Consider the following 23,103-nt stretch of genomic DNA (forward strand, 5'->3'; position numbering starts at 1 on the left):
AAATTCTCAAAGAGCAACATGGATAGTCGCAGGCAGGTTGCTGGGGTTGCCAAACTGCCCGGCTGCAAACAGATCAGAGGGGAAGCATCGCAGGGATCTGATTTTTTGTCCCTCCGTTCCATCTTTTTCGTCATTCTGATGTGGTGTGGATTGCAGAGATTGCGGCGTGCGCATAGTGAAATCGCCCCCATTGGAAGGCTCTGGACGCTGCTGGACGTGGCTAGAAGTGGCTGGAAGTGGCTGGGGCCTGCTGGTTGAGCCTTGTGCCTTGCGTTGTGGGGGCGTGAGCGTCTGGGTCCTAGTGGGAGTCGGCCTAGCGATTTCTGCAAGCTTCCTGCAGCTTCAGTGGTGGTGGGGCGGATTTCCTACCTCTTCTCGAACCTTCTGCCCAAAAGCCTGCCCCGCCAACCACTGCCCCTCCTGCCTTGCCCTCCGGTCTGCATTTAAGAGAACAGCCTCCTCAGCGCTCTTTCAGATCTGCCGTTGAACAAACCAGATCACTTCACTACAACCAATTTTTTCCTTTTCCTCTACGCGCAAGAATACCCATTTCCTTTTCTTGTTACCCGCGATTTCGACACAAAGAACCAACTTCGCATAGCACGTCTCACAGATCACTCTGACAAGATGGCGCCCGCCGTTGGTATCGACCTGGGCACGACCTACTCGTGCGTGGGTATCTTCCGTGATGACCGCATTGAGGTATGTGGAAATTTCTTTCGACGCCTTCAGCCTTGCGAGCCTTGCTACTGGCAGCTGGCATCAAGGGACATCCATGCTGACCATGACTCCGCCTGCTCCAACAGATTATCGCCAACGACCAGGGTAACCGCACAACCCCGTCGTTCGTCGCCTTCACAGATACCGAGCGTCTGATCGGAGATGCCGCCAAGAACCAGGTCGCCATGAACCCCATCAACACTGTCTTCGACGCCAAGCGCCTGATCGGCCGCAAGTTCCAGGACCAGGAGGTCCAGGCCGACATGAAGCACTTCCCCTTCAAGGTCATCGAGCGCGCCGGCAAGCCCGTCGTCGAGGTCGAGTTCAAGGGCGAGCAGAAGCAGTTCACCCCCGAGGAGATCTCGTCTATGATCCTGACCAAGATGCGCGAGACTGCCGAGTCCTACCTTGGTGGCACCGTTAACAACGCTGTCATCACCGTCCCCGCCTACTTCAACGACTCTCAGCGTCAGGCCACCAAGGACGCTGGTCTCATCGCCGGCCTGAACGTCCTGCGTATCATCAACGAGCCTACCGCGGCTGCCATCGCCTACGGTCTTGACAAGAAGGTCGAGGGCGAGCGCAACGTCCTCATCTTCGATCTTGGCGGCGGTACCTTTGATGTGTCGCTCCTGACCATCGAGGAGGGTATCTTTGAGGTCAAGTCGACTGCCGGCGACACCCACCTGGGTGGTGAGGACTTTGACAACCGTCTGGTCACCCACTTTGTCAACGAATTCAAGCGCAAGCATAAGAAGGTACGAACGAGCTTATTTGGATCTTGGGTTGCTTCACTCCTTCCCCTTTTCCACACCTGCCCACCAGGCTTTCCCGCGCAAGGAAAACCTTCAAAAGCACCTCAAGACCAAGAAACATCTCCAGAGAGCTGGGGAACTCGCCGACTAACCTGCAACAGGATCTGCAAAGCAACGCCCGTGCTCTGCGCCGTCTCCGCACGGCTTGCGAGCGTGCCAAGCGCACCTTGTCGTCTTCGGCCCAGACCTCGATCGAGATCGACTCGCTGTTCGAGGGTATCGACTTCTACACCTCCATCACCCGTGCTCGCTTCGAGGAGCTTTGCCAGGACCTTTTCCGGTCGACCCTGCAGCCTGTTGACCGTGTCCTGACCGACGCCAAGGTCGACAAGTCTCAGGTCCACGAGATCGTTCTCGTTGGTGGCTCGACCCGTATCCCCCGTATCCAGAAGCTCATTACCGACTACTTCAACGGCAAGGAGCCCAACAAGTCCATCAACCCCGACGAGGCCGTCGCGTACGGTGCTGCCGTCCAGGCCGCCATTCTCTCTGGTGACACCAGCTCCAAGTCCACCAACGAGATTCTGCTGCTCGATGTTGCGCCCCTGTCTCTCGGTATCGAGACTGCTGGTGGCATGATGACCAAGCTGATCCCCCGCAACACTACCATCCCCACCAAGAAGTCCGAGGTCTTCTCCACCTTTTCCGACAACCAGCCCGGTGTGCTCATCCAGGTCTACGAGGGTGAGCGCCAGCGCACCAAGGACAACAACCTGCTCGGCAAGTTCGAGCTTACCGGCATTCCCCCGGCTCCCCGTGGTGTTCCCCAGATTGAGGTCACCTTCGACCTGGACGCCAACGGCATCATGAACGTCTCTGCTCTCGAGAAGGGCACTGGCAAGACCAACCAGATTGTCATCACCAACGACAAGGGCCGCCTCTCCAAGGAGGATATCGAGCGCATGCTTGCTGAGGCCGAGAAGTTCAAGGAGGAGGACGAGGCTGAGGCCAACCGTGTCTCTGCCAAGAACGGTCTCGAGTCCTACGCCTACTCGCTGCGCAACACCCTCCAGGACCCCAAGGTCGACGAGAAGCTTGACGCTGCCGACAAGGAGAAGCTCAACGCCGAGATCAACAGGGTTGTTGGGTGGCTCGACGAGAGCCAGCAGGCTACCCGTGAGGAGTACGAGGAGCACCAGAAGGAGCTCGAGGCTGTTGCCAACCCCATCATGATGAAGTTCTACGGTGCTGGTGGCGCTCCCGGCGGCGCTCCCGGTGGTGCTCCCGGCGGCTTCCCTGGCGCCGGTGGCCCGGGTGCTGCCCACGATGACGGCCCGACCGTCGAGGAGGTCGACTAAATGCCGCGCGAGCAGTCTTGTTTTTGCTTTTCAGCAGACGAGTTGCAGTGCGCGCTCGTCAAGCACTTGGGAAAGGTGTTTGGTTGGAGGTTTTCGGGTCTCCTTGCATTCATAGGGGCTAGACAGCAGCTTTTGCCATTTCTATTCCTTTCTTTGTAATGACATGACGAATTCACTGGGGAAAAGTTCTCGGCGGTTTTCCACTCGCAGTTTGTACTTTAATTAGGATTCCCAAATGGGCAGAGGCGTTCAACTTACCTGACCTTCCCTCGTGACATTACTTCGCGCACATTCCTGGTCCGCTGACCGTGCTATCCGGGCAGGCAAGCACGTTGCTTTTCCTCTATGTCTGACGGGGCTGGCCTTAGCTAGCAGGAGCCTGGTGATATCTCGACAAACCCTCCGATTCACTCCTCAAGCTAAATGTACTGATCGGGCTCCTTGCATAACATGATAAATAACATGATAAGCCTCCAATACCACAACAACGCGCCTACACCCACAAAACAAGCATCCGACATGCCATTCCTTACCATTCCCGAAAAGACAGGTGGAGAGCTGGAGTCATCCTTTCCTAACACTAACCGCCCAATCTCGGCACACACACGTCGAGCGACACGAATTTTCTCTCTCCAATTTTACTGCAATGGCCAAGCAATTCTTTATGGATCTAACGCTTCATCACCAAGAGGGTGGGATCTTCCACCCCTAGAAATGGGGACGCAGGTGGCAGAAGAGTCGTGGTCAGACATACTCTGCAAGGATCAGGATTCCCCCCGACAGTGGGAGATTGGGAGGACGTCCGAGACTTAATCGAGGCTGACGAGGGCGATTTCGACCCCATGAAAGCCATACTGAGCCTGGACTTCCATCTCAACAGCGACTCCCCATCAGCTGGGGCATTGCTAGGATGGGTGCTGGCGAGATACCGAGAGTACCAGAGGAGGCGGGACAAGAAGAGAACCATCACCGTCTCGGACAGAATCAAGTGGTTTTAGTGGAAGTGGGAGGAGCTCGCCAGTCCCAAATGGGACATCTACATCCTATCGGGAGTTTGAAAGCGAATGACGGAGGTGGGACGTGCTTCTTATCTGCTTGTTTGTCCATGTTTCGTTTCAGGATATCCCCGCTCTACACTCCATGATAGCCCGTTACTTTTCTTCCCTCTTTTGCTAGCAGTTAGAGAGGCAGATGGCATAATGTTTTTTTTTTTTCGAGAGAGGATGTGGAGAGAGCTGAAGACTTTTTTCTCTTCTCGAACGGATAATGGGGCACAGCACATTGAGTCTTTTGGAGGAGTTTGAGAGTGGTTTGCAATGCTTTTGTTTCATTTTTCTCTCGAAATCTTTGCGTCCGGGTTCGGCGAGATCCCGAGAGAACCTCGATAGATTTTAGTAGTAGGAACAGTGGGCATTGTTTCCGGGATAACGTTTTATGCGGGGGTATGTCTCTTGGCACAAATCTAAAATGGGAACGAAGACGCATGACCCTAACAATTCTGGTCCCTGGGGCCTCTAGCGCGATGTCCCCGTTCACAACGACAAGTTTCTCACAAGCCTGGCGGAGCAGTTCTAGCTGCCCTTGCTGAATCGCCTCCCTACTCCAGCTCCGAAGCCTGCCAAAGCCTGGGACAGACCCTGCCGCTGCGGCCGCCGCAGGTCGGAAGGCACCTCTTGGAGCTCTCCATACACGTCTCGCCGCCCCCGAGGCAGGGCTTCGACCCCGGCACGCACTTGTTGCTGACGCACTTCTCAACGCCGTTGCAGAATTTGCCGTCGCTGCACTCGCCGTCGGCCGAGCAGAACCCCGCCGGCCGGTCGGGCAGCCAGATGTCGGCGCCGCCACCGAACTGCCGGACCAGATCGACCACCTCCTTGCGCACCACAAAGCTGCGCTCGCCGTTGGCGTCCAGCTTCAGCGCGCGCGCCACGGCCGCGCGCAGCTTCTTCTCCATCTCGCCCGAGTAGGCCGCGATGGCGGCGCCCTGCCGCTCCTCGACATAGGCGCGCGCCATCAGCTCCAACAGGCCGTCGAGCAGGTCGAAGGGCAGGGTCAGCGCCCCGCCAACGGCCACGTCCAGCACGTGCTGCCGCACCTGTTTCCACACGGCGCCGAGCCCGTCGCCCTGGAGGATGCTGGTCACGGCCTTGACCAGCGACGACGTCCCGCCCAGGATGGCGGTGACGAGGCCGTTGAGAAAGCTGACGCCGCTGATGTTGAACTTGACGTCGGTGCTGGCCAGCTGCGCCGCCACTTTCGTCACGGGCCGGATGGTGAATACGTAGTTGCCCTGCGCGTCGGTCCGCAGCGGCGCGGGCGCCAGCGTGAACAGCACGGCCATCTTGGCCGTCGTGGCCAGCGCGCCCTCCAACTTGAAGCTGTCGGAGCCTATGTTGACGCACTTGCCCAGCACGCGCGCCCCGAACCTCTGCTTGACGTCGACGCGCGCGGCGAACTCGACGGGCAGCTCGGCGACGAAGAGCGCCGGGTCGCCGCCGCCCCCCGAGAAGTCGAGCGACGCGTCGGCGAGGAGCCGGGTCTCGGCGTGCACGTGCTTGATCTCGGCCGTCACGCTGCAGCCGTGGCCCGTGTCGATACCGCGCGGCGTCCCGTCGTCGTAGGCGAACACGAGGCCCCGGGCGTCGACGCGGATGCCGGCCGACGCGAGCGCGGCCCCGGCCTTGAGGCCGACGGCCCGGCAGAGCGCCCGGACGTTGGCGTCGTCCTGGTTGCACTCGAGGAAGCCCATCGCCGGGCCGAGGATGGCGCCCAGGCGCGCGTCGGGCTTGCTGGGCCGGACGGCTACGAGGCCTTGTGTTGCGGCTGCGGCGGGCGTGATGGCTAGGGAGGCCAGGCAGCACGCTGCGGCGAAGAGGCAGGGCTTGAGTGGCATATTTGCTGTTGAGGACAGTTATCTGGGAATATATTCTGGCTTGACTGGATGTGTAGTTTCTGATACTGACAGCAGACCTGGCCCTCATGGTGTTTGTTTTATACCCAACATCACCCGTTCAGATCCCGCGAAGCTATCCCTTTCGAGACTTTGCTCGTTTTCAGCCCGTGTAGGAGCTTTATCGCCGCCGCTGTACAAAGTTGGGCAACTGCCGTTGAGCCTTATATTGCACTTTATCCTTGGCAGCCTGATTGGGTGCCTCCCCGATCTTGCTCGCCTCGCCGCTCAGCCCATGGCCGTAAGCCGGCTTCAGCTCAATTTGCAACTCATTACACCAAGACATTTCTCGGTCTACTCGATACAGTAGCCGCAAGCGATCAGTTGATATGGGAAAAGCCACCCACTATTTGGATAAGGGTCGAGGAAATAGTCCCTTGAGTGTTCGCCATTCACCACAGCTGGCGTACTCGACGCGAGACAGCATCCCGCGTCACTATCGCCACTTCGTCAGTCTCGGTGCAAGTCTCCCCGAGATTGCGTAGCATCCAGAAGACGACCTGGTGGTTGTGTTGAGCAAGTTCCAAGTTGACGCAGAGGCTCAAATTCCACCGGGCCAGCCCTTTGCAGCCGGCGTCAGTATCTCACGGCGCAAGCAAACCGGTCGACTCTTTTCCGTTCATGACTGCTCGCCCGAAGAAGACGCTCGTTAATGTTGCATAGCCCGAGTCGTTCCATTTATCAGAAGACCCTACGCCGCAGTGGGTGTGGCGTTGGTAATATAGGGCTCGAACAAGAAGATGTCGCGGGACAAAAGAGCGCACAGAACGGCGGCGAGATTGAGAAAGATTCACATAACAATTCTTCATTTGGACTTCCTGCGGGCCTTTCAACCCCACTGGGTACCTAGAAATCAGCACCTGCTGCCTCTTTTCTTCGTTCCCATGCCTATTGGAGTCTTGTCTCGTGGTGAGTTCTGTATTGCAGCTTGTACGAGACGTTCACCGGGTTGTCGGTCGACTACAGGGGAGCTCAGCCGAGCTTCTGAATCAAATACTTCAGAACTCATTTGATCTTGTAGCTCCTAAGACCATTCCAGGTAAAACGACGCCAATTAATCCCTTTCTTGCTCCGTCGTGCCGTCGCACACGGCGGCGGGCTGGGAGGTTTATGCAGATCGCCGGCACTATCGGATAGCGACTGGTTTTCCACAACAGCAGCCGTGTTTACAGAGCTCTCGTTGGGCTGCAAATTTCTCCTCGGTGGGCTGCCAGATCTCGGGTGCATTCCGTTAATGGGAGCTTGGACGACACCGTAAGTACCGTCTCCTAGAGGAGGCTCCTCTCGCTGCTGGTTTGCGAGCACGGCCGTCGTGTCCCCTGCCTCGCTGGCTTGGGGAGAAAATGTTTCCGCTAAGTAGCCTGCGGGCCGAGGAGGTCTTTTGCCAAGGATGCTCTGGGCAGTGCCAGCGGCGCCAGTTCCGTATCCATGTACAGAGGCACTTATGGCAGGGGAGTTCGGAGTGGTTGGATCTGAAGGGAAGCGTGTTGGCTGAGGGGGCATGGTGGCACGTTGGTGGTGGACGTATCGGGTTGCGATAGCGGGAGTTCCACGTATTTGCGACGGTGCAATACCAGCATGGTGACTTGTACCGAACGTGGGACGCTCTGTTGGTAGAGAGCCCACTGCCCTGCCGCCTGGGTCTGGTGCGACAGTCGAATACGCTTGCCTGCGTGCTCTCGGCGAGGCGTGTGACGGCAAGATCCAAGTTGGCTCGAAGGAAGGCTGCGGCATATCGGGCTGCTCGACGGTTAGGGGCGCTGTGAAATCGCCCGGATTGTTTGGCCGATATGTGTTTGCGTGATCCGGCGCTTGTTTTGCTCCTGATTCTGATCCAATGGTGCTGGACAGTGTCCACTCCCCAGGATAGCGGTCCTGGTGTTCCGTCGTAGCAGCGTCCTCGCCTTGGACCGGTAAGGTCCAGCTCGCTGGGAACACCTCGGGCAGGCTTTGGTACTCAAATTCCTGGGCCATTACCTTGGATCTGGAGGGGTTCTCGTGTATGGGAATCGGTGTAGGCAGGCTGGGCAACAGGACTGTTGGGGAGGTTTCAACGCTTCTGATTTTTGGCTGCCGATTATGTAGAAACAAACGCGGCTGCTACCTGACGTGGCGGCGGCTGAGCTGCAGCTCCTCGAATCACCTCGGGCTGTGCTGGATGCCCATACGCCCGACTATGCCCGTGTAGGCAAGCTCCAGGACGCCCTGGATTCCAAGGTGGCGCTGCCAATCTAAGCCTTCATGCGGGTGTGTGCTTGCTGCAGCGGCTTGGGTTTGCGACACGACGAACCGCATGCAGGGGACAAGAACGAACAAAATATCTAGCCATCCCGGAAAACTCGCTGCGAGGCCAATAATGCACTCACAAAACTATTCACATAGGTAGTTTAGGGCCGCCTTCACTATCAGACGGTGTTAATTCTGGACAATTGGAAGCAGCTCCACAGCGAGAAATGTCAACAGGTACTGGACAACCAGCTCCCCCAGCAGTGGCGGGGGTCCAGCAGGTGCCCCTGAATCGCCCTGCCAGCCCTGCCTTTCCCTTTGGCACGCCATTCTTCGATCCGGATCTGTGAGTTTGAACTGCACAATCACCGTACCAGGAGGCACATAAGTTAGGGAAGTCATCAAGGTGGACATGCGGGCTAACTCAAAAGGAAGTGATGATAAAAATGATGTTAGAGACGCCTTCGAGGACATCGAAACGGGTCACCTTGCGACAACAACCTGTCTCTACTTGTTGCGAGCCCCGCGGGACGGAGAAGGTGAGTTCGGCCATCCAGTCGGGAGGTCTTGTGGGAGGCGATAGTCAGGTGTATCATTGGAGGATGTTTGCCGGCGACATTCTGACTCTGGAGGTCCCCAGGTCTTCAGGAAACCACACTCAACGACGCTGATACCGTCGGCTTGTTTTCTATTCGAGGAAAGGCAGGTCGTCTTTACACCCGTCGGTGCCACCGGGAGGGCCCCACTGACATCTTACTGCTACAGGACAAGGAGTTCCGGGGTGTCGAGCTTTGGTATGATGTAGCCCACACAAGAACAAGGTTGGATTGCACACCCGACTAATGATCAAATATGGGAGCAACGGGACAGTGCCGTCTCACGTGTCGATACGTCTAGAGACCCTCAATCACCACAGGTGCCGGGCGATCGCGCGCGGCTGCGGATAAGCAAGCGAGCTTTCAGGAGCGTCATGTCTGCGTACGAAATGCCCGTGGCTTTTGCCGTCGCCCTTTCCCGGCATTACATGGTCTCCGGGACGGGCTTCCGCGTGCGGTCAGCAGATGTCTGGGACTACTGGTGTGTGCTTCCCGTGAGGGTCTTCATGGGGTGCAGCAGGCAAGCCCAGGAGCATACAAGGAGCACCGCTGGCAGCAACCAGATGGATCCGTTCCATTACATCCACTTGTCCGGGGTCAAGGCCGATATTCGTGGCTCGCACATTGGCCTCTTCGTTCAACACAACACGAAGACGAAGTCCACCTCCGCACTGGTCATCAATCTCCTCGATGGCCGCCTTAGCCATGCTATAGAAGAACCTCTAGCACGAGTCCGAGATGCAATAATCCAGCAAGCGAGTTCTTGTAGGGGCGCAAATCCTCGCTTCGGCCTTTTCATCTACCTCTCCAGCTCTCTGAGATGGTGGGACAACGTCTTGAGCTGCTTCAACCAGCAACTCGTCATGCATGTATGGCACATATCCACACCCTTAGACACTCATGCAAAGTGTATTGTGTATTTTCTGGGCTAGAATATCGACTTACATATCCACGCCACAGGAGAAGCAACTGCAATCGGAAATCGGATACCACACGCCAGCCTTCTCGGGCCGTAGCAAGGACATCAACGCCTCGTTGCACATTATGGCCGCACACCTGCACAGATACAAGACCGAGCTTGACCGCACCGAACTCATTCTCCAAGATGTGCTGTCCTCTAGGTTTGGCACTAGACTGACGACTAGCGATGCCGACACCGACGACAGCAGCGTTGCAGCTGACGTCATGAAAGGCGAACGACTCAAGTCACAGCTCCGGGTGATCCTTAGCTTCACGGATGAAATGGAGAAGAAGATCCAAAACATTCTGAATCTGGTAAGCCTGGGACATGGTCGAAGCTAAACCCAACTCGGTATTGGTGACGCTGACTTATCGTGCCCAGCTTTTCAACCAAATCCAAGTGGCCAACGACAGCACTTTACAAGCCATCCTCAGAGCAGCGCAGGCTGATAACAAGCTCTCCCAGAGGATGGCATTCCAGTCTCACGAGCTCACCATCAGCATGAAGAATGACAGTATTGCCATGAAGACGGTAGGTAGCCGATGCAGACAGGAAGATCACACCAGGAGCTTTGGACACCCGCCGATACTGACCCTTGTCGCTCCTTACCTATGCAGATTGCCATCCTGACAATGATCTTTCTTCCCGCAACTTCGTTCGCTGTATGTAGCCAACCCCTATGTAAAGATGACGGGTGAGGTATAACGCTAACAACAGCAAATAAAAGGCCATCCTGTCCATGCCTTTCTTCAACCAAACAGAGTACATGATGGTGCCGTCGCATTCCTGGATTTGGGGTATCCTAACGCTAGTCTTCACACCTGTCGCCTTTGGGGTGTTTTTTCGCATCACCCAGACTCGTGAAAATACCAATCTCGACACGGCCGACGGCGGAGGCTCGTCAAATGGCTCGGCCGAAGAGCAGGGCACGCCGCAGGGAGGAGCAGGACAATAAGAGCCTACATGTGCCTTACACAAGGTAGCGGAAGTTACTGGGTGTTGTCTTATTGATAGGTACTATTGCAAAGGATGAAGAGATGGGGGGGCCAAGAATAGGGTCTGTTTGATGCTAAAGAGATGAATGTAATCGAGACGTTTCTGAGTACATACACTAACTACCCACGCCATTCTGATGACCGCATTACCTGGTCCCATCCATGTGTGTCTCTTCTCCTCCACTACGAGCTTTGAGAAAGGTGTCCCACGCTGACAATCTAGGCCCGGCTAGCATCGTTCGAAGGAGACCTTGCAGAAAGGCCGTAATTTCGCGTGTGACCCAGGTGAGCGAGGGATCGTCTAGGATTCGAAACTCTTCCGCCTTGCGCATCAGATTGTAGTTCTGAACACCAAGGAGCCGCGTCGACTGCAGGGACGAGATGGTCACGGGCCCGCCGACCTGCGAAGCCCCGAGCACGTCCTGCAGGACCTGCTCGCCCGCCAGGGTCTCGAGCGCCCTCTCGCACAGCAGGACCAACAGCCGCTGCAGCGCCACTTGTTGACGCCACTGCGGCTCGACGCCGGCGATGGCCGCGGCCTGCAGGATGACCACGAAGCCGGCCAGTGGATACTGCAGGAGAGGCTTCCCCTCCGTCCCGAAGCTGCCGCTCAGGAAGGCCGGGTCCACAAAGGCATCGACGAGCACGGAGCCCAGCACACACTCCCGTGCCGGAACCTCACCCTTGCGACAAAAGGACTCAGAGAGCTCATGCACTGTGAGGGCCGTCTTCAGCAGGTCCCGCGCGGTCCACTCGACGGCGGCGCGGAACATACTCTGCTCCCGGGTCGCCGCCGCACCCGTCCCTATGTCGACGGCGGTGGACAACCGGTGGCTGCCGGCACCATCCCCGGCAGACGGCGACGGCGACGCCAACGATGACGCCGCCATCAGCAGCACCGACAGGAACACCTCGGGTAGATGCGCGTCCGAGAACCGGTCTTCGAAGACGACGCGGAGCGTGCGGTCGACGGCGTCGCGGTTGTGCTTATAGCGCACGAGCGGCAGCGCAGCGGCGACGCCGTGCTCGGACGCGCCGCCGCGGGCGAAGAACACGGAGCAGGGCTCACAAACGAGCGCGGGCGGCGCCATCTGGTGCGCCGACGGGGCCACTGCGCGGCACTTGCCTGCCGCTGCGGTCGGCGCTGGCGGCGGCACGGTCAGGACGCCGGCGGTCTCGGGCCAGAGGCCCATGGCCAGGGGGAATGAGAGCCGCACGCAGCTGCCTTGGGACGGGAAGTTGGGCGTCGGGCTGGAGATGGAGGAGCGAGGCGTAAGCTCGCCGCCCGGGACCGGGACCCGGAAGAGCCATGCCATAGTCATGTCGGATGCGTGACAGAGCGGGCAGGTGCCCCTGAAGGAGCCACCCGTGGCGTGGAAGCCACTAGTATACAGCAGACCCAACAGCGAACGGTCGCTGATGTCAGCATTCCAGCTGCCCCAGATCGGCTCGTCCTCATGCTTTTCGGGTAGGTCTTCGTCCCCTTGCCCCTTGGGTAGGGCTTCGTCCCCTTGCCCCTTGGGTAGGGGCTTCTGCCGACGGCTTCCCCAAGACTGCAACATGCGCCGTAACTGACCGACACGATCCGGTGTGCTTGGCGGGGATGCCGCTGCCTCGAGTGTAATGGGTTGTGATCGAGTGGCGACTTCAGTTGGTGATCGAGTGATGACTTCAGTTGGTGAGCTGAGGAAGTCACTGTTACAGACGGGTGTCGCAACGCTGCTCTCAGCAGAGCTAATGAGCATGTTGCGTTCGTTTACTTTGCGAGCCTTCTTATCGACGTCTCGGATGAAGGACTCCATATTGGCGTGGTGCGCCTTCCGCAAGCGAGCACGTAGCGCATCAGGCACAGCAGAGCCTTGGCCGCGACGCACAATATCACCGAGCTCGCGGAAAAGCGACTGTGCCTTCCCCTCGCGGTCAGGCCGGGGTTTGAACAGTGGTTCGTCCGGCTCGATGGTCTGCTCCTGAATCCAGGACTGGAAGCGTTCTTGTTGATCTCGCGTTCCCGAGGTCATAATGATGGTGTGGAGGTTGTCATTGTTATCCAAAACGGTCGAGACTTGCTCTGGGCTGAGGCGATTGCCGAATAGGTCTTCCATGCTGATCACCAGCGAGTCTTGCAGTGCAATCTGGTCGGGCCTCAAACGATGCGGCGTTGGGATCTGGACGGCGGCCAAGCTGGCCAGGGACATCTGTGGCAGCGAGTCCCAGCGTGACGAGGCGTCGAAAACGGGATGCGGCATGCCTTTGAGCAGCACATTGAACGCTCCCTTCGTCTGCAGGATGCGCAGGTCCCCGTTGGTCTCGTTGCAGAAAAGAAATGCGCAGTCGGGGGCGACAGCGAACACCGATATTCCCACCGAGATATCGCACGCAGCCGGGCCTTTGCCAGGATCGCCGAAGATCACAACAACGCAGCTGGTGCCGTGGACTCCATTGCTGGCGACGTCCTGGGCAAACTTAACTCTGAGATCCTTGTAAATGAGGCCGTCAGTCATCAGGAACCAGAGTGAGGACTCGCGCAGCACGGCTTTGTGCCTGGGGTCTGCGAGAATGGCCCCCGGATCAGTGCCACCAGCGTCTTCGAGCTGGTCTACCGATGCCAGGTCGAGCGTCGCATAGGCCTTGTCGTCCCAGGGCAGGATTCTCGACAAGGCGCGGGACCGTGGCGACAGCATGTCGGAAACATAGCGGATGAACCTCTTCTCGGCGGCAAGGGCTGGGCCGAACGTGCTCCCCGATACATCCACAGCAAATGCAATGGTGGCATCGCTGAATGGGCTGACCCCCCGCACCCCTTCGTGGGCAGCTGATGCAACTGGCGTGCTCGACATTTGCATGGACTGGCCTTCTGGAGATAGGCGCGGATGAGTGCCCAAAACTGGCGAAGGGATGACAAAATGGAAAGAAGATAACAAAATGGAAACCTAGGAGATGACGGGAGAGATCTTGAATCAAGGAGAGCAAAATCTAGGAAGGCCTTGATATATTGCCAAATGTGCCCAAGGACCGACACCAACGCCCAACGTAAGGCATCCATTACCTGAAGCTGCAGCAAAGCCTTTGGCAAGGCTCTCAGTTCCGCCGGCGTCGGGAGTGTGCCTAGTCGCCTGCCTTTTGGCTCGCCAGGCAGTGCGCCTCCGTCGTTTGATAGGCGCAGAATCGCGGTGACGACCAGGGTACTTAGGGCAGGTACATGGGACGGAGTACGCCTTATCGAAAGCCTACGGGAATATGCATGCTAAGGCACTCTGCCACAGGCCTAAATCTCCAGCCACCACCAGACTACGGCCTCTTAAGCATAGCGGTGGCGGCAGCGAAGCAATAACGAGGGGGAAATGGTCGCTTCTCGTCATCGAAAACAAAAGAAGGCGATACCCGCTAACCACCCCGGACAGCCATAAAAACACCACTTACGTGGTTCACCACCGAGTGGATCACCCACACATGTCCACACGTTAATTGAACTTTAGGTTGTTATATGGGTATGAGGGCGTTGTTGCGGGACTCAAGGCTCATTATTTGAAGCATCGGGCTTGGACAATGCGGCACTGGAGTTGAGGCCAGAAATGCAATGGCATTGAAGCCATTTTGGACTATTACCAGGCACTGCTTCGGGAGTAATGTAATAATACAGCAAAAATATCAGCCTCGAGCCCGCCGAATCAGGTGTGAGGAAACCAACTACCAATACAATTAGCACGAAACGCCCCTGTTCACATTGGCCAGGTGTACTGGCCAGAACAAATCATTATGACCCAGCTTGCTGGCCTTTGTCAACAAAACCCAAGCCCTCGCGGATCTTTCGCCGGCGCTCATTATCAGCGCGGCTCCACTCGATCGAGTCCAGGCCCGCCTCCTGCTCCGCGGTGGGCATGGGCGTGGCGAACTCGGTCCCCGGCTCGACCTTGCGGTCGCGGCTGGCCCAGACGTCCTCGCTGCTGGGCATGCCGGGCCCGTAGCGGGCGAGGTCCTTCTCGCGCCGGCGCTCCCCGTAGGCGGCGGCGCGGAGCTCGGGCGAGTACGACTTGACGCGCATGCAGAACCAAAAGTCGTCCCACTGCTCCGAGCAGTCGCGCAGCCCGCCGTACCGGTACACGGCGTTCCACTGGCCGCCCAGGCCGTTGCAGTGGAAGGCCAGGTCGAACGCCTGCCGGCACGACGTCGGCGGGGGTTCGATGGAAGCTGCCATAGCCTCGGGGCCGCTCATTTCGGAGGCTGTGGTATGCGGTGATGACATTGCCGCCCCCGAGCGGGCGGATGCGTTTGAGGAGGGGGCTGAGGGGTCTTGGCTAGCGGGAGGGTCAGAGCGCAACGAGAACCACGACGAGGAGGGGCCGGCTCGTGGTGCTGGTGCGGGCGCAGGTGTCCGCTGGGGAGCTTGGGCTGGTGCGGCGGACGCGTCCTTGCCGCCGTTGAGCTCGGCCTGGAACTGCGCGAGGAACTTGGCGATCTCCGGGTCCATGGACGAGTCGTCTTGAGCCTGCGACGGCTTGGGAGGGGCATTGGTCTCGCTCCGGGCGCTCGCGGGCGCGGGCTTGCCCTCAGCGGGCGACCTCGGGGGGCTCTGCCAGAACCAGCCCATTGTGTATTCACTGTCTCGTTTGGCTGCCTGTCGTGTCGACGTGGGCTGGCAGTGTCGTGTTCGTAACAAAGGGAGGACAGTCGGCGGAGGAGGAAACGGCGCAAGCTCGGGATGCCGTAGGGACGCTGTCCGAGTCTGTCTAATCCGTCGAACGATACCTTTATCGAAGTGAGGGGTAAACAAGAAGGCCGGTGCTGTATTCAGATTGCGGAGGTGGCACAAACTAGACGTCAGAGCCAGGATCGCATTGGCAGTTTTGTCGAATTTGGTTGGTTGACTTGATCATCGTTTCGCGGATCAAAGGCCCGACGCGTTTCTGGGCGGGGGTGGGCGCTGAAAATCTTCACTTGATAGCCGCACCCACCGCGAATTGGAACCCAACAGCCCAATCCGGCATTCGATTCTTTGCCATTGAATGCCAGCTCTGGGGTCAAACAACATCCTTTTTAAGCTGAGGTCTTTCTTGGAAAGCCCATTACCATCCCTGGCTTTGCCCAAAGTTCGTGGTATTCCATGCTCTTCTCAGTTTCCTGTATTTACACGAGTATAGACCTTGACTTCCATGGGGAGCAAAAGCCGGCCCTTTATCGATAACAGCCCTTCAACTCGATAGGGTTAACTTGCAAGGACAGGGTGCGGGACCAATGACTTGATGACCTCATCGGCACGCCCAGTTAGGCTTTTACACACACCAACACAACAGCCTAGAGATATCTCCACATCATTTCCAGACTTTCCGAAAGTCGGCATGAAGATAGCTAGCCATGATCGGGAGCAGTAGATTGCTCATCGGTCCCGACGCTCGCTCTAGGCTCCTGGCCCAGCGAGCCGTCCTGGCGGGCCCCCTCCGTCGCCATGTCGTTACCCCGCTGGGCATCAGCCCGCCACTGCTGTCCCACCCTAGTAGACGATGGAAGAGCACGCCTATCCAGGATAACATCGGACGCATAACTACGGCCAAAAATGAGTCCATCCTCTTCTTCGACAGCAAGTACACACCAAAACCCTCTGTTGCCCCGCAACGCCCCTTGCTAACGCCAGACAGATATCTTTCCCCTGGGCCTCAGCACTTTCTTCCTTCGCCGCTGGCGGACCGAGGAAGACTTGGCCGAGTTGCTCCGCAAGTTTGACAGCTCATCCCTGGGAATCACCGACCCTATCTCGAATGTGAAACGCGCTATCCCCTCCGATCTGCCCGTCACGGTGACCGAGGTTGTCCCGCGACTCAAAGATGGCGGCGCCTTTGTCAAGGTCAGCCACTCCGGCCCGGGTGGTGGCTCGGAAACAAGGATGACCGCCCGAGAGCTCGAACAGGCCCTTACTAGGCGCTTACTCGAGGCCCCCCTCCGCTCCTGGTTTAACCCCTTCGCTTCGGTCCGCGTCGGCCTCGTAAAGGGTGTCCCGTGGCTCGAGGATCTTTACCGTCCGCCTGCATCACGCGTCAAGGTCGAGTTCTGTCCTCCAAGCCCTGGGGATGCCGCCGTGGAGCTGTCCGAGGAAACGCTATACAATCTATTCAGGCGCTATGGTAAACTTGGGGAGATTATCCCGCAGCCATTTGACTCCAAAGTCATGCCCCGGTACGCATATGTTGACTTCAGCCGAGTCCGCGACGCTGTCATGGCTCGCAACTGCCTCCACGGCTTGTCCGTCAGCGAGTCTATGGGCGGTGGTAAAGGCGGTACCAAACTACGGCTTTCCTACGAATCAAAAGTCAAGCCGCACCACATCTGGAACTGGTTATCTGGCCACCCTCGCATTGTGATCCCCTTGGTGGCCGCACTACTGGCTGCCTTCACCGTCGCCGTCTTCGACCCGATCAGAGAGTTCTTCATTGGTGCACATATTCAAGGGTCCCTCAATATCACAAACAGCCGCCTGTATCGCTGGTTCAAACGCCAAACATTGGACTTCGGTGGTGTTTTCAAGCGCCACAACAATGTCACCGACGAGGCAGGCCTGCAAGCCCTGTGGACCCAACGGAAGGATATCATCGATTCGATCAATACCTGGCTTCTAGAGAGCACAGACACCTTCATCGTAGTTCAGGGACCTCGGGGCTCGGGCACTCGGGAGCTTATCATGGATCAGGCCCTCGGAACTCATAACAAGTCCAACGTACTTGTTCTGGACTGCAAGCCAGTTGTGGAGGCTCGCGGAGAAGCAGCAACGATTCGGCGACTGGCGGCGACTGTTGGTTACAGGCCTGTTTTTTCGTGGGCCAACAACCTTAGCAGTCTTGCCGACCTGGCTGTACAAGGCACCACAGGCGTAAAGTCGGGCTTTTCCGAGACTCTCGAGTCCCAACTCGTCAAAATTCTGCAAACAACCGCGTCGGCCCTCAAGACGGTCTCGCTGCTCGAGCGCCGTAGCGGTGACAAGGACGCCGACATACCAGAGGATGCCTACCTTGAGGCACACCCGGAAAAGCGAGCCATTGTTGTCATCGATAACTTCCTATACCGATCAGAGGATGGGTCCTTGATCTATGACAAAGTTGTTGATTGGGCGGCAGCACTAGTACAGTCGAATATCGCGCACGTCATCTTTTTGACTCACGACCCTTCCTATTCCAAGTCCCTTTCCAGGGCGCTCCCCGATCGAGTTTTCAGGCAGGTGGCCCTGGGAGACCTATCACCAGAGGTTGCCAAAAAGTATGTGCTCAGCCAGCTCGAGGGATTTGACCGCGAGGCCCTATCCGACTTGAAACGACAAAATGGGGGTAAGGAAACAGTGACAGCAGCAAAGGGGGAGTCAGGAAAGGGAACAGGGAACGATTCTGGAAAGACCACAGGCACAGGGAAGGAATCCGGAAAGGCCGAATGGTTCCAATGGAACAATCAACAGACCCCGCGGAAACAGGACGCACCCCAGCCCCCGGTTAAAAGGGATCTCTCCGAACTCGACAGCGTCATCGACACGCTTGGCGGCCGCCTGACGGACTTGGAGTTCCTGGCACGCCGGCTCAAGAGCGGCCAGACCCCCCGGCAGGCTGTGACCGACATCGTGGAGCAGAGTTCGTCCGAGATTATCAAGATGTTCCTTCTCGGCAGGAACTCCACCGCCGCCGCCAAGAGCTGCGCTCCCGCCTCGGAGAAGGCGTGGTCCAACGAGCAGGCCTGGCATCTGATCAGGGAGATCGCCGCGAAGGGCACCCTCCGGTACAACGAGATCCTCCTCTCGCCGACCTTCGCCTCATCCACCACCCCGTCCGCCGCGGACGGCGCCACGGCGGTCGAGGCCCTCGCCTCGGCGGAGCTCATCACCGTCACGTCGGCCCGCGGCCGGCCCCAGGCCGTCAAGGCTGGCAGGCCGGTGTACCAGGCGGCGTTTGCGCTGCTGGCCGAGGACAGGGTCCTCAAGGCCCGCATGGACCTGGCGGTTGCCACGGAGCTGGTCAAGATCGAGACTAAGAAGATCGACAAGGTCGAGGCCGAGATGGCCCTGCTCGCCACACTGCCCAAGCAGCCGGCCGGTGTGGACCGCAGGTTGCAGTACCTCGTCGACAGCCTGGGCGTCAGCCACGGCAAGGTCATGACCCTGGAGGCGGAGATGGAGGGGCTGAAGAAGATTCTGAAGCAGGACGCCTGAAGGGGCTGGGTCTGCTCGGCCCCCCTCGCCAGTAGCTTCCAGAGCTGATGAGACTCGGAGCCATGAGTTGTTTTTGGCAGATCAGTAGATAGAGGTGCCTACCCACACCGACCTCCAGCTTCGATTCCTTGCCAATAAATTTCTCTTTCAATCCTTTTGGCATCTGCGCTCTAACCGTGATACCCTTTTTTAATCTTTTTTATTTTCCTTCGCCCCAGGATCGGCGTTGGAACGAACAGCACCAGAATTAAGCAGAAAAGGGTTACCTCTTCTTGTGGGTGGCGTTGTTTAGCCGGTTTCCCAATTGTGTCCTCTTGGAGTGGCATTTCCCACCTCCGGCACGACAAGAATCCAAACATACCTGACCCCATTTCTGCCCACAGAAAGAGCCATTTGTGACACGTCATATTTTTTGTAAGACAGGCTAAGAATCGAACGAAGCCGTAGAAATGAAAACAAGCAGATGGATGAACTGGGTGGATTCGGTGGGGAGCGTGGGAGCCGAGGGTTTGGCTGACGTCACCCGAACGGTCGAGTAAGATTGACTATGAGAACAACCGATGGTCAGCCAGACGCCCGACAGCAACAGCAGATGTTGGTCATGGAGTAGCAGGCAGGTCTAGAAGAGGCCGTAATTACCACAGCCTTCGCCTACTCAAGCCCACCCATAGGCAATGACCGGGACGCTGTAAGGCAAAAGCTGACATACAGGACAGCGGCCAAGCCGTTCGTGACAAAAACGCAAGGGAACAATGAGGTAAGGACGGGAAACGGGATACTGTGATTCGCCACTGGTACTGGACTGCTGGATGCCTGACGAATATAAGGCCACTATCGCCGACTTATCAGAAACCAATCCAAAAAATTCGAAAGGCTACCCCACCACCAAACACACAGGTCCCCCACCTTCCGCCCACGTCAATAACCTGGAAGGGGTCCATTTGGTCAGCCATTCCTCTTGACTCTGCGGAACTTTTTTTCGTTGACTTTTTTTTCGTTTCTTTTTTTTAATCGGTTTCTTTGTCCTCCCGTCGATACTGTCAAAGACCGACCTAGCACGCTAGTCGATCGGTCCGACAGAGGGAAACTCCCCTTGCAATTACCCCTCCAGTCCCTCGAGAAACACTCGCACAGCAACAATGGTGTCCTCGTCCAAGGAAAAGCGCCTCGCCAAGAAGGCCGTCGAGGGCAAGGAGAAGAAGACGGTTGCGTCCCGCTCCAAGGCCGGATCCAAGGCCGGATCCAAGGCCGGGTCCAAGGTTGCCAGCGCTGCCGGATCCGTCAACGGCGACGAACCCGAGCTCGATGGAAACGGAAACCCCATCACGAGCGACGAGCCCGCCACCGGCGTCGAGAAGGCCGACGAGGTGAAGCGTTTGGCGGACCAGATGGACAAGCACGGCCTGTCCGACCGTGTCACCACCGGTGTCCTTTCTTCCCTGGAGCAAAGCAAGGATGTCAAGATCACCAGTGCCAGTTTGGTGTTCCACGGGCGCGTCCTTATCACGGACACGACCCTGGAGCTTTCCTACGCCCGGAGATATGGCCTACTGGGAGAGAACGGCTGCGGAAAGAGTACCTTTCTCAAGGCCATCGCCGCGCGCGAGTACCCCATCCCCGCACACGTCGACATCTACCTGCTCAACGAGGGCGCTCCTCCCTCAGACCTCGGTGCGCTCGAATGGGTCGTCACCGAGGCTGAGAACGAGCTGAAGCGACTAGACGCCCTGGCCGAGAAGCTGTTGGAGGAGGATGGCCCGGAGAGCCCCGTCCTCATGGACCTCTACGACGTAAGTGAAGTTGGCTACCTAGGCATATCAGCCTCCGCACCGCATATTCCACCATCGCATTTTCTCTTATATCCATTCCAGCGGATCCTTCTAACCCATTTCTTCTCTCCGATAGCACATGGACAAGATGGACCCGTCAACCTTTTCCACCCGCGCCGCCCTCATTCTCACTGGTCTCGGTTTCAACAAGATCACCATCCACAAGAAGACAAAGGACATGTCCGGTGGCTGGAGGATGCGAGTGGCCCTTGCCAAGGCCCTCTTCGTCAGGCCCTCTCTCCTGCTTCTTGACGACCCGACGGCGCACTTGGACCTGGAGGCGTGCGTGTGGCTCGAGGAGTACCTCAAGAAGTGGGATCGGACCCTTGTGCTCGTGTCCCACTCGATGGATTTCCTCAACGGTGTCTGCACCAACATGATCGACATGCGTCTGAAGCAGCTCATCTACTACGGTGGTAACTACGACTCGTACCAAAAGACGCGGTCCGAGCAGGAGACAAACCAGATGAAGGCGTACCACAAGCAGCAGGAGGAGATTGTACACATCAAGAAGTTCATCGCCAGCGCCGGTACATATGCCAACCTGGTCAGGCAGGCCAAGTCGCGGCAAAAGATTCTCGACAAGATGGAGGCCGACGGCTTCATTCAGCCCGTGCACCAGGATAGGGTCTTCACCTTCCGGTTTGCCGATGTCGAGAAGCTGCCTCCTCCAGTCCTTTCGTTCGACAACGTCACCTTCTCTTACTCGGGCGAAGCCAAGGACGACCTGTACCGCAACATGGACCTCGGGTTTGATATGGACTCGAGGACGGCCCTTGTCGGTCCCAACGGTGTGGGCAAGTCGACACTCCTCCGCCTGATGACGGGCAAGCTGTCACCTCGGGAGGGAGTTGTGACGAGGCACACCCACCTGAAGATGGGTTTATACTCACAGCACTCGGCCGAGCAGCTGGACCTGACCAAGTCGGCTCTCGATTTCGTGCGGGACAAGTACTCCGAGAAGTCGCAAGACTACCAGTACTGGAGGCAGCAACTGGGCCGCTACGGTCTGACTGGCGAGTCGCAGACGTCACTGATCGGCACGCTGTCGGACGGTCAGAAGAGCCGAATTGTCTTCGCTCTGCTCGCCATTGAGAGCCCCAACATGTTGCTGCTGGACGAGCCCACCAACGGTCTGGACATTCCTACGATTGACAGCCTGGCAGACGCCATCAACGCCTTTAGTGGCGGCGTTATCGTCGTCAGCCACGACTTTAGGTAAGGGCCACCCATCCCTTTTCCCTGCCACGTTTTGGTGTTTCCCTATGGCAACTTGCTGACCTCTCCATCCTCGCCACCAGGTTGCTCGACAAGATCGCTAAGCAGATTTTGGTCTGCGAGAACAAGACTATCAAGGCTTGGGACGGCTCGATAGGAGATTACAAGAACTACCTGAGGAAGAAGATGATTTCCGCTGGTGCAGTCTAAGTTTCCCTCCTATTTCGCTTGTCATGTCACAAAAGTGCCACAGCTTTACTTTTCATTTCTTGTTCTCTTTGGGTCAGACTGGCATGGATGGCTTGGTTTGCTTTTCTTTTTCCGTCAACGATTTTCTGCGTTACGGACAATGGTTTTTTTTTTTGCCATAGAGCAGGTTGGTAGAATGATGAGAGACGATGCACATCCTGCACGGCCTTGGCACATGCGCACATAGTCCTTGCACGGCTTCGGCTGTATGTATGTATGTACAGTATAGGCAGGTGGCATGCTGGGAAAAGACTAGATGGTTGCTTGGGACCCGAGGCTGCGGGCAGTGAACAAGGTGATTGTACTGGAGCGCTTTGGGCATTGGATATAAATGCGTGGCTTGAGCAATGGGTATCACCATCAGAAAAACTACTAGGCGCATGAAGAGCAGTTTTTGTCCCACAGTGCTGTGCCCAAAACATGGCTCATGGGCGGAGGGACCAAAAACATGTCTGGGGGATGCTCGAATTGGGGTTCAGACGGATGAGACTGCAGGTGCAGGTGCCTCGGTGCGTGTGGGCGCGATGCGGTGTGCACGTCGGGCAAAATGACTGGGATATTGGTTGCAGCGATAGGCGGGATTTGCTTGGTGCTGACGTGGGTGCAAGTTGGAAGTCAACGATGGGCTGGGCTGAGGAGGAGTCAGGTGTCACGTTGGTTCTTGCGAGGGGAGCTGAATGAGTTAAACGCTGGGGGTGTTTGGATACGGCGAATTGGCCAATCCAGCGAAAACGGCAGCATCAGCATCATACCTACCTTGGTAGAGCCCATTCACAAACATTTCAGTTTCTGCTGTCCGTTCACCTGTCCTTGTTTGTTGTTGCCCCGATGCGGAGGGCATGGGCGTGTTGGGATGTGAGAGTGGGGAGGGATCCGGCCATATGTGGGGGCGGAAAGAGGGCACATCATCAAGAGCCACTGCAGGGCCCTCAAGCCCTGGCTGAATCGGGCAATTGGAAAGAAAGGAAAAAACAGCAGGGGCACACGCCAGCTTCAGGTCCCTGCACGGCTGGAAACGAGGCTCATGGAGCGAGGGACGAGAGCTTGTTGTTCTTTGGTTTTTTTTT

At 57.4% G+C, this 23,103-nt stretch overlaps 8 protein-coding genes across 8 annotated transcripts; 4 read left to right on the forward strand and 4 right to left on the reverse strand.

Moving 5' to 3' along the window:
- The first annotated feature begins 417 nt into the window (after nucleotides 1–417).
- On the forward strand, nucleotides 418–3,135 carry GGTG_10886 (hsp70-like protein). The gene is made up of 3 exons (XM_009228764.1): nucleotides 418–702; nucleotides 807–1,478; nucleotides 1,637–3,135. The coding sequence occupies exons 1-3, from the start codon at nucleotides 628–630 to the stop codon at nucleotides 2,831–2,833; spliced, it is 1,944 nt and encodes a 647-aa protein (XP_009227028.1). The 5' UTR covers nucleotides 418–627; the 3' UTR covers nucleotides 2,834–3,135.
- Nucleotides 3,136–4,430: 1,295 nt separating this feature from the next.
- On the reverse strand, nucleotides 4,431–5,857 carry GGTG_10887 (hypothetical protein; the record flags this gene model as incomplete). The annotated part of the gene is made up of 1 exon (XM_009228765.1): nucleotides 4,431–5,857. Exon 1 carries the CDS (start codon nucleotides 5,724–5,726, stop codon nucleotides 4,431–4,433), a length of 1,296 nt encoding a protein of 431 aa, XP_009227029.1. The 5' UTR covers nucleotides 5,727–5,857.
- Nucleotides 5,858–6,788: 931 nt separating this feature from the next.
- Nucleotides 6,789–8,078, reverse strand: GGTG_10888 (hypothetical protein; the record flags this gene model as incomplete). Its single annotated transcript, XM_009228766.1, has 2 exons — nucleotides 6,789–7,819; nucleotides 7,952–8,078. The coding sequence occupies 2 exons, from the start codon at nucleotides 8,076–8,078 to the stop codon at nucleotides 6,789–6,791; spliced, it is 1,158 nt and encodes a 385-aa protein (XP_009227030.1).
- Nucleotides 8,079–8,979: 901 nt separating this feature from the next.
- Nucleotides 8,980–10,521, forward strand: GGTG_10889 (hypothetical protein; the record flags this gene model as incomplete). Its single annotated transcript, XM_009228767.1, has 5 exons — nucleotides 8,980–9,474; nucleotides 9,566–9,880; nucleotides 9,948–10,097; nucleotides 10,184–10,228; nucleotides 10,294–10,521. 5 exons carry the CDS (start codon nucleotides 8,980–8,982, stop codon nucleotides 10,519–10,521), a joined length of 1,233 nt encoding a protein of 410 aa, XP_009227031.1.
- A 27-nt stretch (nucleotides 10,522–10,548) lies between these two features.
- Nucleotides 10,549–13,484, reverse strand: GGTG_10890 (hypothetical protein). The gene has a single exon (XM_009228768.1). The coding sequence runs from the start codon at nucleotides 13,402–13,404 to the stop codon at nucleotides 10,708–10,710; it is 2,697 nt and encodes an 898-aa protein (XP_009227032.1). The 5' UTR covers nucleotides 13,405–13,484; the 3' UTR covers nucleotides 10,549–10,707.
- Nucleotides 13,485–14,004: 520 nt separating this feature from the next.
- On the reverse strand, nucleotides 14,005–15,681 carry GGTG_10891 (hypothetical protein). The gene has a single exon (XM_009228769.1). The coding sequence runs from the start codon at nucleotides 15,147–15,149 to the stop codon at nucleotides 14,316–14,318; it is 834 nt and encodes a 277-aa protein (XP_009227033.1). The 5' UTR covers nucleotides 15,150–15,681; the 3' UTR covers nucleotides 14,005–14,315.
- GGTG_10892 (mitochondrial escape protein 2) lies at nucleotides 14,684–18,925 on the forward strand. The gene is made up of 2 exons (XM_009228770.1): nucleotides 14,684–16,136; nucleotides 16,195–18,925. The coding sequence occupies exons 1-2, from the start codon at nucleotides 15,914–15,916 to the stop codon at nucleotides 18,738–18,740; spliced, it is 2,769 nt and encodes a 922-aa protein (XP_009227034.1). The 5' UTR covers nucleotides 14,684–15,913; the 3' UTR covers nucleotides 18,741–18,925.
- Nucleotides 18,926–19,714: 789 nt separating this feature from the next.
- GGTG_10893 (ABC transporter ATP-binding protein ARB1) lies at nucleotides 19,715–22,863 on the forward strand. The gene is made up of 3 exons (XM_009228771.1): nucleotides 19,715–20,530; nucleotides 20,646–21,787; nucleotides 21,871–22,863. The coding sequence occupies exons 1-3, from the start codon at nucleotides 19,880–19,882 to the stop codon at nucleotides 21,995–21,997; spliced, it is 1,920 nt and encodes a 639-aa protein (XP_009227035.1). The 5' UTR covers nucleotides 19,715–19,879; the 3' UTR covers nucleotides 21,998–22,863.
- The last annotated feature ends 240 nt before the right edge of the window (nucleotides 22,864–23,103 follow it).

The sequence above is a fragment of the Gaeumannomyces tritici genome (genome assembly GCF_000145635.1).
Source record: "Gaeumannomyces tritici R3-111a-1 unplaced genomic scaffold supercont2.6, whole genome shotgun sequence".
NCBI classification, from domain to species: Eukaryota; Fungi; Ascomycota; class Sordariomycetes; order Magnaporthales; family Magnaporthaceae; genus Gaeumannomyces; species Gaeumannomyces tritici.